The sequence below is a fragment of the Prinia subflava genome, unplaced genomic scaffold (assembly GCF_021018805.1).
Source record: "Prinia subflava isolate CZ2003 ecotype Zambia unplaced genomic scaffold, Cam_Psub_1.2 scaffold_224_NEW, whole genome shotgun sequence".
Taxonomy (NCBI): domain Eukaryota; kingdom Metazoa; phylum Chordata; class Aves; order Passeriformes; family Cisticolidae; genus Prinia; species Prinia subflava.
Genome location: NW_026960746.1, coordinates 5,001 through 18,810, shown reverse-complemented (window position 1 = coordinate 18,810; position 13,810 = coordinate 5,001). Strand labels below are relative to the sequence as shown.

Here is a 13,810-nt window from a genome sequence, read left to right as displayed (position 1 = left end):
GACTTTCATTAAATCTCTGGCCTGGGGATGGATTTCCCCTTTCTTTCTGTCTTTTCGTTTTAAAATTCCCCTTGAATCAGAAAATGCCATGACCCAAATGCAGTTTCTGTAAGGGTGAGTGAGGTTCTCCCCTTTTCAAAGCAAAGGGAGTGGCCAAAAGCTGAGCTCAGGCTGAGAGGAAAGTCAGATTCGTCTTTGCAAACAAGCACTGGGTCTGCTGGTAGATAAAACCAGCACCGGGAGATAAAAGAAACAATGGGAAGGGCTCCACTGACTGATGAATGGAAAAGAAGGCATTTGCCTTTACAAACAGACTGTAGGTTTGCTGGTAAATGAAACTGGATCTTGAAAGGTGAAAGAAACAGTGGAGGAAACCCATTTATTCCATAAGAATTAGAAATTAAAAGGAGGGTTATACATTAAAGGAGAATTTCAGATATTAGGCATTCTGGGATTTCTGTACCTCTCAAGTTCCTCAGCCAGTGGGGAAAGAGAGAGGGAAATGTGGTGGGGGAATTAGGAAAAATAGGAGGCTGCGTCCTCCAAAAATTCGAGAGACCCCAAGGGAAACGCCCCATGGCCTCTCCCTTTCTTTGAATAAAGTAAAATCACTCCTGTGTCTCCTTTTCTGGACACAACCTCTGGCGTTTGTGGATTAATATTCCCAACAGCTCCCACGAGCTGGGGCTGCCGGTGGAGCATCGGCTGCTGGGTGACCTCTGGGCAGATCAGGGGCTGAGCTTTGCTCCCTGCTGACAGCTCGGGGGGCTCCGGGAACCCCAGCGGAGCCAGATGTGCCCCGGGGGGGGCCAGATGTGGGGCTGAGCCCGAGAGGGGCCCCGGAGAAGGCAGGGGCAGCTCTGCCCCTCCTGCGGGGTTTGTGCCCTGCTCAGAACACTTCCCATCCATCCGGGACAAAAACCGTCCCTGGGCACGGAGGAGAGCAAAGGGCTTCCCACCCCTAACGCCGGCCCAGCAGCCGGGCTGGATTTGCTTTCTGCTGCTCCCCTCCTGCTGTGCTTTTGCTTCACTTTATCCAGTTCCCCTCCTCTTGTGTTTGTCTTTCACTTTATCCAGTTCCCCTCCTCTTGTGTTTCTGTTTCTCTTTCTCCACTTCCTCTCCTGTTGTTTCTGTTTCTCTAGTTCCCCTCCTGTTGTTTCTGTTTCTCCTGCTCCCCTCCTGTTGTGTTTCTGTTTCTCTTTCTCCAGTTCCCCTCCTGTTGTGTTTGTTTTTTTCTTTCTCTTGCTCTCCTCCTGTTGTGTTTCTGTTTTGCTTTTTCCAGTTCCCCTCCTATTGTTTGTTTTTTGCTCTCTCCAGTTCCCCTCCTGTCATGTTTGTGTTTCACTTTCTCCTGCTCTCCTCCTGTTGTGTTTCTGTTTTGTTTCTCCAGTTCCTCTCCTGTTTTGTTTCCATTTCTCTTTCTCCAGTTCCCCTCCTGTTGTGTTTCTGTTTTACTTTCTCCAGTTCCTCTCCCGTTTTGTTTGTTTCTCTTTTTCCAGTTCCCCTCCTGTTGTGTTTGTGTTTCTCTTTCTCCCGTTCTCCTGTTGTGTTTCTGTTACAAACCCATATTATAAAGTTGCCTTTACGCAAATGTTAAAATGAATACTGTATATATAATGTGGGAAGATTTTACTGTGTTTTTTTTTTTTAATAACAGTGTTTAAAAATGCAATTAATGTTTATTTTCTTTTTTTGAGTTGTAAAGATTTTTTGTTACCAGTCAAACCAGTTCACAGAACTGAATCAAACCCCTACCAGAAGGTTGGGTGAGGGGGATCCTCCTGCATTCCTGAATTAACCAAATGAAGATTGCTGGCCAAAAGCTACGAGAAGGAATTTATCGAACCTCCCTTATCAGTATTTTATCCAAATGAAGATGACCAAAGCCCCAGGTGAAGAATTTATGAAACTTTGCTTTCAGACAGAACGGAGCCACTCAGCAGATGGATCTACCAGATAAAATGATTGGGGAGAGCTGAAACTGAACAAAGAAATTCACACTCAAAAGAGATGTTTGAATCATGCGTGTGAATTTATAAATATGCAGCAGGCTGATACTTTAAAGGAAGAAATCTTTTCATTAGAGTGTGCACTTGGAATGCCAAGTCACCGGGTCAGCCGAGGTACCAGGCTGACCATATCAACCCTTTGCTTTCCATCTCCTAATTGTCTATTTTTGGATTTTTTTATGAAACTTCTAAATTTTTCCAAGAAAATGAACCTTCTTTTTCACATTTCTTTTTCACATTTCTGTTTCACTTTTTCCACTTCCCCTCCTGTTTTGTTTCTGTTTCGCTTTCTCCATTTCGCTTCCTGTTGTGTTTCTGTTTCTCTTTCTCCTTTTCCCCTCCTGTTATGTTTGTTTTTTGCTTTCTCCACTTCCTCTCCTGTTGTGTTTCTGTTTCTCTTTCTCCAGTTCCCCTCCTGTTGTGTCCCGCAGCCTCCAGGGCCGCTTTTCCCCCTTGGGCAGTCCCAGTGTGAGAAATTGGGCTGTGATTCGTGTCAGATAAAATATGTGTACAATGGTGGGACTGTGCCACGGCACCAGTACCAAGATAAATCCTGAGGAACTGCCAGACAAGGCTGGAGGAATGAAAAGTGAACAAAGTGTTGTGGTTATGAACGGGAAGGTTCAGCAAAGATGTAACTGTGAAAATGCTGATGCCAGCGAGGGAAAACTGGGCGTGAATAAGAGCCAAAGGTCAGTGAAGGGTGAATGATGAAGACTCCGGCCTTCCTCCCAGCGACCAGCAGAGAGAGAGCTCAGGACCCCCAAGAAAGAGCCCAGCAGACCTCACAAAGGGGAATGGAAAGGAGACATCAAAGGGGAATTGAAACGAGACACCAAAGTGGGAATGAAAGGAGACATCAAAATGGGGAATGGAAATGAGACAACAAAATGGGAATGGAAACGAGAGATCAAAATGGGAATGGAAATGAGAACTCAAAATGGGAAATGGAAATGAGAAATCAAAATGGGGAATGGAAATGAGACATCAAAATGGGAATGGAAACGAGAGATCAAAATGGGAAATGGAAACGAGACATCAAAATGGGGAATGGAAACGAGACATCAAAATGGGAATTTAAACGAGACATCAAAATGGGAATGGAAACGAGACATCAAAATGGGGAATGGAAATGAGACATCAAAATGGGAATGGAAACGAGACATCAAAATGGGAATGGAAACGAGACATCAAAGTGGGAATGGAAATGAGACATCAAAATGGGAATGGAAATGAGACATCAAAATGGGGAATTTAAACGAGACATCAAAATGGGGAAAGGAAATGAGACATCAAAGTGGGAATGGAAACGAGACATCAAAATGGGAAATGGAAACAACACATCAAAATGGGAATGGAAACGAGACATCAAAATGGGGAAAGGAAATGAGACATTAAAATGGGAATGGAAATGAGACATCAAAGTGGGAAATGGAAACTGGGAGGGCGCTGCTGGAAACTGGTGGGAAATGCTCATGGATATGTGTAAATATTTGCAAAACTAACAGTTGGTGTGCGTGCTGGTGGAGCGCAGGCTCCCCTTGCGCCTGCTTTTTCCAAACATAAATTAATAAATTATTAAAATTTTGATTTGAAGATTGGAGTAGTAAAATCTAACACAACTGAATAAAATATAAATTGAAATTCGTACAACTCACATTTTATACCGTTAAGTACTGTTTACTACAGCTGACATTTAAACAGCTTAAAAGTTTACGGCATTAAATACAATTGAAATTGAAAATCATACAACTTAAAATTAATACAAGTAAATCTAATTTAATGCAATGTAAGCCTTATTTCATACAACTTAAAGTTAATGCAACTAAATACTATTTAAATTTAAACTGATACAACTTAGTTCTATGCAATTAAACAAAATTTAACAGAATTTAAATTCATACAACCTACAGTTAATGCAAGTAAATACTGTTCAATACCATTTAAAGTAATACAATTTAAATTTACACAACTAAATACAGTCTAATACAATAGAAATTTAAATTCATACAATTTAATGCAAGTAAATACTGTTCAATACCATTTAAAGTAATACAATTTAAATTTACACAACTAAATACAGTCTAATACAATAGAAATTTAAATTCATACAATTTAATGCGAGTAAATACTGTTCAATACCATTTAAAGTAATACAACTTACATTTACACAACTAAATACAGTCTAATACAATAGAAATTTAAATTCATACAATTTAATGCGAGTAAATACTGTTCAATACCATTTAAAGTAATACAACTTAAATTTACACAACTAAATACAGTCTAATACAATAGAAATTTAAATTCATACGACTTAAAATTACTACAAGTAAATACAAATAAATGCAATCTGAATTTAAATTCATACAACTTAATGCAAGTAAATACTATGTAATACAACTTAAATTTAAACAAATACAAGAGAAATTTATACCGTTAAATACAATTGACTACAATTTAAATCTAAATTAATACAATATCAAGTTAATACAAGGTAAAATAAGACTAACATCTATCAAATTGATATCAATAGCTACAAAATACCTACAAAATCAACTTTCTACCAAAACTATGCATCTTTTCTTTGGCCCTGTGGCCAAGCTTTGTGGGTTGGGAATGAACACGTTTGTATTTTCCAGTCTCAGGTACTTCTGTCCCCCTGGGGTCCAGACGATGTTTTCCATTCCGGGTATTTGCACGAGTGGGGTCCTCGAGTAAATCTCTTCTCCCTCCCTCAGGTACTCCTCGATCAGAGCCACCTGCGATTCCAAAGGAGCAGTGTCACAAGCAAGTCCATAAAAACTCTAAAAGCTGCTGCAATTACTTGATTTCAGAACTGACAGAGCTTGGATGCAAAAATACACAAAGGTTGCTCTCAAGGTTATAGTTTCTCTGAGATTTTCTTTGTGGTTGTTGGTTTTAAGATAATAAGGTTTTTCTTTAGGGTTGCTGTTTCTTGAGGGTTTCTTTTGGGTTGCTATTCTCAGAGGTAATAAGGTTTTTAGTTTTTTCTTTGCTCTAAGTGTTACACACTAGAGGTAGAGACGAGAAGTTGAGTTTGCTGGTGCACATTTCTAAGGTTGTTTATTTTTTATTATCTTAGGGTTTTTTTAACTCTGCTAGGCACTTCTCTGGCAGGGTACTTTATTTTAGTTTTTTCTCAGCTTTGCAAGGTGTCTCCACAGAGCAGGACACGCGGCAGACTGGGCGGATCAGAGAGCCCCACACCTTATGTACGGTACCCTTGACCCAACCACTGTCCGAGACGTATTTTTTATTTATAAAATTTTACTAATACTTACTACTTTTACTAACATGTCAGTTCTACTTTAAGCTAATTTCTAAAACTTAGATGGGGGACGAGAAGAAGAACAAGGAAGAGAGGGGCCACTCCCCAATTCCTCCATCTTGTCTCTTCAGCCCCATATGCTAAGAATCCTAATTTCTATATTTATATTCTATAATAAACCATCCACTACTTATTTCAAATTCTTAGGATTTGTGATTCTTCCTGCATGTGAGTGTTCACTGCCATGGACAGGGATCAGAGGCAGTGCCCTCCTGGGACCTGTGTGGGTCTAACTGAGCCCCTGGACAGATCCCAGACCCCCCTGTCCGGTCTCCAAACCCTCCAGGGTGGCCAGAGGGATGTTCTAGACTCCAACAGGTTGCAGCAGTGTTACCCCGACTTTGTCATTATTTCCATTTCCTCCATTTCTGTTTGGATTCAGTTCCATCATTGCTGCAGAACAGACTTGTCCTGAAGCATTTCCAAACCCAAGAAAATTATTCCGAAAGAGTTTCAGTTTGCCTCGAAACGTGTCGGGAACTTAAACTGGAATTTTCCACGCCCTTCTCACTGCAGGGCCAGCACAGGGACACTGGTTGGATTTTGGGATGTTTCCCAAATCCTGTGGCTGTTTCTAGGGACAGTTTGCCCACAGAACCCCCTGGGACATTTTTTAGGGTGTCTTGGCAGGACGTCAGAGGTTTCTCTGACACCAGTGCTGGGCTTTGTCTTTTGATTCTGTTATTGGTTTGTTATTTTGTCTTCATTAAACCTCCTGCTTCACAAAGCACCCCAGGAGAGCAGCCTCACAATTATTTTATTCTGAGGAGTGCAGGATGCCCTCAGAGATGGGATAAATCTTCACGTAGATTATTTACATTATTCTGCTCTGGCCACGTGCAAGATTTTATCACAGGCTCCCCTCACACAGAGCCCTGCTCAAGATGCAGAACCTGTAGCGTGGGAGAATCTAAAGGATCAATCTGCCCATTGCATTTTAAGCTGAAATAATAATGATAATAATGATAATGATGATAGTAAATATAAGCATAAGTATAAGCATAAAGTATAAAGTGTAAAGTATGAAGTATAAAGTATAAAGTATAAAGAGAAATAGAAATAGAAATAGAAATAGAAATAGAAATAGAAATAGAAATAGAAATAGAAATAGAAATAGAAATAGAAATAGAAATAGAAATAGAAATAGAAATAGAAATAGAAATAGAAATAGAAATAGAAATAGAAATAGAAATAGAAATAGAATAAAATAATGTAAATTTATTATTATTATCATCATTCTTTTTTGCCCTTTTTTTGTCATAAAGTTGACAAGCAATCAGTTACTAGATCTGGGGTAGATTATCTTAAATCTGGTTTCTTTTAACCATCCTCTAACTTTTAGCAGATTTCAGCAAAGCTTATCTATTAATTTCAGCTAAATCAGCTGCATCTATTGTTAACTGTAACCTCAGCTTTTCTAAAACCTTCAGAATCAGTGTCTCAGTCCCACAGTGCAGGGGTGCAGGGCAGGGCTCGGCCCTGTTAACCACAACCACCAAAAACCAAATTAAAGTGTCTGCAGGAATTTCCTCTGCTGTTAAAAGTGCCTGTTGTGTTTTGGGGGTGGTGCCGGTGCCTGCGTGAGCCCCACGGGCACACAGCTCTGGGTGAAAAACGAGGCTCACCCTCTCGGTAAAATGTTAAATAGTTTAATGAAAAGACAGTTAGGAGACAGAAATAAAGCAAAAGGGTCTCACCCTACCCCTGCAGAACACGTGTTTTAAAGGATCAGTGTGATACACACTCAAGGACCCTAAGGCATCATTCAGAGATTCCTCTGAATTCAGATGCCCTCCTCGTTTTAACCCCCCAACCTCCCCTGTTTCACTAATTTGGTGTTTTATTTTATTTTATTTTATTTTATTTTATTTTATTTTATTTTATTTTATTTTATTTTATTTTATTTTATTTTATTTTATTTTATTTTATTTTATTTTATTTTATCCTTGTTCTTGGTGGCCCCTCTTGGCCATTTCATGTCCCATTAGAGGATCAATAAATTCCTTTTAGGAGCTTTGGTTCCCCGCTGCCTTTATGTGGGTAATTCAGGATCTGACCGGTTTTAGATGTCACAAAAAGTCTTTTGCTTTTAACACTTTGTTACAACCCAACAAATATAAACATTCACCACATGGCCATTGTTAAACCACGTTAAAAAGAAAGCAGAAAAACCTTCCCACATTATACATATAGCACTCATTTGTGAAAAGCCAACTTTATAATACTTAATGCTATATATACTTAATACTTATAATATAGAGTTATACTTCTATAATATATAATACTTATATATAAGTAATATATAATACTTATACTGTAATATATATACTTAATAAAAATATATAAAATATAACTTAATTTATAAACATATACTTATTAAAATATATAAATATATGTTTATATATGTTTATATGTAAATATATTTATATAAATATTTTAATATAATACATATTTATAATGTATAAATATATAATATATAATATATATAAATTATATATAACTATATGTAAATATATATGTATTTATATGTTATATAGATAAATAGATATATAATCTATAAAAATTAATGATGCATATTATATTATATTATATTATATTATATTATATTATATTATATTATATTATATTATATTATATTATATTATATTATATTATATTATATTATATTATATTATATTATATTATATTATATTATATTATATTATATTATATTATATTATATTATATTATATTATATTATATTATATTATATTATATTATATTATATTATATTATATTATATTATATTATATTATATTATATTATATTATATTATATCCTTTAGGACCATCCAGCAGGGTCTGTGCAGGTTGGTCTCCCTGGGGCTGGTCCCTGGGCACGGGCACAGGCCAAGGCACCGGATCAGGTTTCACCTCACCTGGCTTCACCTCACCTGGTTTGCCCTCACCTGGTTTTACCTGATCTGGCTTCACCTGATTGGGTTTCACCTCATCTCATTTCCCCTCACCTGGTTTCCCCTCACCTGGCTTCACCTCATCGGGTTTACCTGATCTGGTTTCACCTCACCTGTTTTCATCTCAATGGGTTTCACCTCGTCTGGTTTCACCTCACCTGGTTTCACCTGATTTGGTTTCCCCTCACCTGGTTTCACCTGATCTGGTTTCACCTCACCTGGTTTCACCTGATCTGGTTTCACCTCACCTGTTTTCATCTCAATGGGTTTCACCTCGTCTGGTTTCACCTCGTCTGGTTTCACCTGATTTGGTTTGCCCTCACCTGGTTTCACCTGATTTGGTTTCCCCTCACCTGGTTTCCCCCCGGCCCCTCCCCTCTGTCCTGCCTTTTGGGCAGGCCAGCCCAGGCACATTTCCCGCCCCAGGGGGAAGGTGTTTGCCACACCTGAGCTATTGCTGCCCCTGCCCGTGGCCGTTACCTTCTGTATTTTCACCCACGCGCGCTCTCCGGCTCCTCCCGCCAGGATGTCCAGGGCGTCTGCCATCAGTGACTGCAGCTGCGGCACCGGGACACAAACAGTCAGAGAAATCATTTCTCTGAAAGCGCAAATTAAACCCCAATTCGAGTCCTTGGCACTCTGATGGTTTTGTGACCCGTCTTTCACACAGCGAGCACGCCCAGCTCATCGTTGCTTCAGCCCCTGCACTGTTCTTGCAGATTTAAACTCTGCAGTGTGGCCTCCCCGCAGTCCCCTGTGGGGTAATCCTGGCATTGCCTCACCCTGCTCCCTTCCCAACCCCTGGAAAATGGTTCAAATTCTCTCAATTCTGAGACAGAGGGACAAGGGCTGCGTCCAGAGTGTCCCGCCCTTAGCATCCGTGTTCAGGAACAAACTGGGCAAAACTGGGGCTTGAGACCTGTGCTGTTGCTGCACTCTAAAAAATTATCTTCCAGTGTGTTGGGTTGAGTTAAAGGGAATCCAAACAAAAGTTTTTGGAGTTTCATCACAAGCATTTCGCTTGTGACGAGGAGTTAAGCTCTGCTAGCACTGTGTCTGTAGGTACCAGCACTGCTGGGTGTGCTCAAGGCTCAGGGCTTACCCCAAGGCAGGGGAGGTGAAGGGACACAATCTGTCCATGGTTCACAGCAAGGAGACGTTTCCCACTCCTCTTTTTTCCCAGCCCCCTTGGGATGCCATCACTTTAGGCCTCGTTGGCTGCAGCAACCATCCCACAGCTGGCCCTTGCTGGAGCTGGGTTGGGTCTGCCAAGGGCCAGTCCGTGTTTCTCAACATTTCCCAATCCCTCACGGATTTTTCACCAGCTTGGGGCGCCTCTGCAGCCAGTCTGACCAGTCACCAGAGCAGGCAGGCAGGTTTGTTCTGGGACAGGGGGCCGGCGGTGGATGGAGCCAGCACAGAAAATCAGTTTTCCCTCCTTCCCCCCTCTCCTTCTCAGCTGGACTCCGATTCAGGCTGTTTTGCTGCAGGTGTTTCACTCAGGCTGTTTTGCTGCAGGTGTTTCACTCAGGCTGCTTTGCTGCAGGTGTTTTGCTGCAGGTGTTTTGCTCAGGCTGTTTTGCTGCAGGTGTTTCACTCAGGCTGTTTTGCTGCAGGTGTTTCACTCAGGCTGTTTTGCTGCAGGTGTTTTGCTCAGGCTGTTTTGCTGCAGGTGTTTCACTCAGGCTGTTTTGCTGCAGGTGTTTTGCTCAGGCTGTTTTGCTGCAGGTGTTCTGCTCAGGCTGTTTTGCTGCAGGTGTTCTGCTCAGGCTGTTTTGCTGCAGGTGTTTTGCTCAGGCTGTTTTGCTGCAGGTGTTTTGCTCAGGCTGTTTTGCTGCAGGTGTTTTGCTCAGGCTGTTTTGCTGCAGGTGTTTTGCTCAGGCTGTTTTGCTGCAGGTGTTTCACTCAGGCTGCTTTGCTGCAGGTGTTTTGCTGCAGGTGTTTTGCTCAGGCTGTTTTGCTGCAGGTGTTTTGCTGCAGGTGTTTTGCTCAGGCTGCTTTGCTGCAGGTGTTCTGCTCAGGCTGTTTTGCTGCAGGTGTTCTGCTCAGGCTGTTTTGCTGCAGGTGTTCTGCTCAGGCTGTTTTTGCTGCAGGTGTTTTGCTCAGGCTGTTTTGCTGCGGGTGCCTTCTGGGGCCAGGGATGTCAAGGCAGCAAGAGCTGAATCATTGCAATCACTTTTCCAGACTGGTTTGGGGAGGTTTTGGGGGGCAGAGAAGGGATTTTAGGGTGATTCCTGGTGGTTCTGTCAGCCACCCTTGTGGGTGATCAGCTCCTCCTCTGTCAAAGCGCTGCAGGAGGATCTGAGAGCCCTTTCAGGCTCCCACACTGGACAGAGAACTTCCAGAGCACGTGGCAACAGCGCAGAACTCTGCCCTGGCCCTCCCTGCTCTCTCTCCCAACACAAAGTGCTGGAAATCAAAACCTACCAGCTTGTCGTCCTCCCGAGAGACTCTCTGCAGGTGGGGAGCAGTGGCCAGCTCAGCCATGGCCTGGGTCATCACCTGGGCCTGTTCCTGCCCTCTCTGCAGGTGCCTGAGCAGGCTGGCCAGGTGGGAACTGCTCCACGGCGCGCGCGCAGGGGCCTGCGCTCGTCCTGTGTGCCCAGGAAAGAGGGGAGGTGAGGGGGGGAGGCAGGGGAGCCTCTCCTGGGCGCCCTGTGCCTCAGGGCTGCTCCTCTGCGCTTGGGCTGGTCCTGCCTCAGCAGTGTGGCAGCGTCTGGGGTTGAGAAATGTAACTAAAATGTGGATTCTATTTTCATCTGTTGAAACTGGTTGGGAGATATTGTTCTCTATCTCTTGTAACTCTAGCGGGGGAAGAGGGCAGATGCCTTCTGTTAATGGGACACCTGATAACACCAGATAAGGCAGGGCCTTCTTATCTCTTCCTCCACCCATCCATGAGGGACATCCCCTGTGAATGGGCCAGTGAAGGCTCTCACAGGACTGATAACATCACCTCATTCCTTTGGGATGCTCCACCCAGTGAGGAGCCAAAGCCTTTCCACCAGGATAAAACAGCAATCCCAAACACCAAGGGAGCCGTTTCCACTGGATTCCCAGAGGACAACTGGACCCTTTCCTGAGGATCATCTCTGCTCCAACAGAGCCACATCTGTCACTCCAGGAGGACTCACTGCGGGCTGCTTCCAACACCCTGACCAACAGTGTCAGGTTTGCATTCTGACTCTGTCACTGGTCCTTCGTACTACTGCATTTATCCTATTTTATTTTATCCTTCTTGTTGTTTGTTCTCTCTATTAAATTGTATTTCTGACTCAGAGTCTCCCTGGTTTTGCTTTCAAACCAGCACAATATGCTAATTTACAATCATCCAACCAGTGAAAGACACAAATCCTGTAGAATCTACATACAGCCTATTAGAAGTACTACATTATTATATTGTGTTACATTTTATACCCTAAAAGCTGCTTTCTAGACCCCTTTTTTCTTCCCTGCCACATCAGCAGGGTCTCCCCAGCATTTGGACCCTTGGCATCCCTTTATTTGCCAAGGGTATTGTTCAGTCAAGAGGGATTCTTCTTCAACCAGTTAAACCATTGTTTTCTGGTTGTTCAGTAAAAGCTTGGCATCTTACATCTCAAAGTTCTCCTTCATTTCTAATTCAATTATAGGTTTCGTATTATTAAAATCTTTTGCCAAGCAATCATATTTATAAGGCAATATAAATTCATAATTATATTCCTATAATATAAAGATAATATTTATATTCCTATAATATTTATATTCCATAATAAAATCCATATTTATATTCCTATTTCATCCTTCCCAACAGACTAGGCAAATAAAGGTGTTGTCATGGTAGATGGGGAAGGGAGGCAGCAGATACCAAACACCAGCTCAGTTTTCTCCTTTGCCATCACCCCCCTCCGTAGAACATCACCTGAGACCCTCCTGGGTTTTTCCAGCCTCAGGGGGGTCTGAGGGAAGTGTGTGGGGTGTCAGGTCAGGGTTTGGGTGCAGCCAGGACAATCCATGGCTTCAGAGACAGACCCTGCAGGAACTGTCTTAACTCTTAACTCTGCAGGAATCCTCATAACTCTGTTACGGTTGTCACAGATGGGAAGGTTCCTTCCCACCTTCACCCCAGTGGGAGCAGGATCTCCATCACCAGAAATGCCTCAAATTGCAGGGATTAACTCCTGATGGAGCTCTGGAGGTGCAGTCCATGGGTGTGGAACAGAGCGAGTAACTGTGCTGGTGGTTATGTGAGGTAGGGATATAATATCACAGGCCATAAAGATTGGAGAAAATTTCATGCAGAGGAACTTCCAAGAAATCAAGAAACTGTGGTCACTGTTCAGTTATTAGGACTCTTTTTCCAAAAGAGTCTAAACCCACTGGAGCTCTGCTCCGAACAATTCACGGAGCATTTCCAGGCACTGGAGGAGCAGATGCAGCAGGAATTACTCCCCAAAAGCACACGGCCTTCCCACACACCCCACAACCAGAGAGGGAATGGGTACACTCACCTTTATCTTGGTGCTCCCTATGAAAGCCAAGGCTGCCATGATCCTTTCCCCCAGTGCTCTGCCAAACGTTTCTGCTTCTTCCTCCATGCTGGGACTGAAAGTCACAATCTGGCCTAGGAGGTGAAATCACAGAGGTTTTGTTTTTTCATCTCCATTTTCCTTAGGGGGCTGGCAGGGTGTTGGGTGAACTGGAGGGGGACGGGCAGGAGCTGCCTGGGCTGCCAGCACTGGTGGAAATGGGTCCCCAGACACCCCTCGCCCCCCTCATTTGGGGGGATTGTGGGGGTCACCCCTGGGCCAGGCCAGTTCTTCGGGCTCACTTGGAAAGACTGGCAGTTTCTGGGTCACAAACTTCTCCACGGTTTTTCCAATCTCTTTGTTTTTGAAGCCAAGAGTCAGTAAGTACTGCCCTGGCCAGGGTGAGATTCAGCCTTCTCTGGCAACAGGTGAATTCCATGAGGATCTGCATAGGGAAAGGAAAATGATTTCCGCTGTCATCTTTCTTTACAGCTGTGAGAGAAGTTACTTTTATGGAGAAAAATGGGGGAAGTTTAAGAAGGAGTGAAATGGTCTCCAGAAACCTTCCCAAAGCACAGATGACAAAACCAACACGTCCAGCTCTCGCTGGGCTTTGGATCTGAGGGCCGTGCAGCCTTCTGCACCAACAGCTTAAATTTTGCTGATGCCTGAGATTTATCTCAGCCTGATTCCCCAGAGCAGTGGGAGTGCCTGAAGGCCAAGCAGCTCAAACTCTCCTGCTGTCTCCAACTCTTCTAAATTCAGCTGCACAGACACAATCCACAGAGCTGAAGGGCAGCTCAGACCTGCTGTTACCTGTAAAGATGTGCTGCACATAATCAGGGTTCTTCTCAGCAAAGGTCCTGTTGGCCCCCCTTTATTTTCTCAGCCTTGTCCCCTTTCTCAAAGGGCGTGTACAGAGCAGAAAAAGAGACTTCTCCACTGAGGGCTTCTTGAATCATGGCCTGAAAAAGGGCAAAGAAATGA

The 13,810-nt window shown here is 42.9% G+C and overlaps 1 protein-coding gene across 1 annotated transcript in view; it reads right to left on the bottom strand.

Moving 5' to 3' along the window:
• Positions 1-4,248: 4,248 nt before the first annotated feature.
• Positions 4,249-13,810, bottom strand: part of SPATA16 (spermatogenesis associated 16) — a gene marked incomplete at its 5' end in the record, with an annotated part of 14,187 nt that continues 4,625 nt past the window's right edge. Inside the window, 10 exon segments of the mRNA XM_063424851.1 lie at positions 4,249-4,772; positions 8,796-8,873; positions 10,743-10,868; positions 10,870-10,903; positions 11,509-11,513; positions 12,806-12,918; positions 13,126-13,213; positions 13,216-13,268; positions 13,640-13,697; positions 13,699-13,788. Coding sequence (XP_063280921.1) covers positions 4,566-4,772; positions 8,796-8,873; positions 10,743-10,868; positions 10,870-10,903; positions 11,509-11,513; positions 12,806-12,918; positions 13,126-13,213; positions 13,216-13,268; positions 13,640-13,697; positions 13,699-13,788 — 852 coding nt within the window.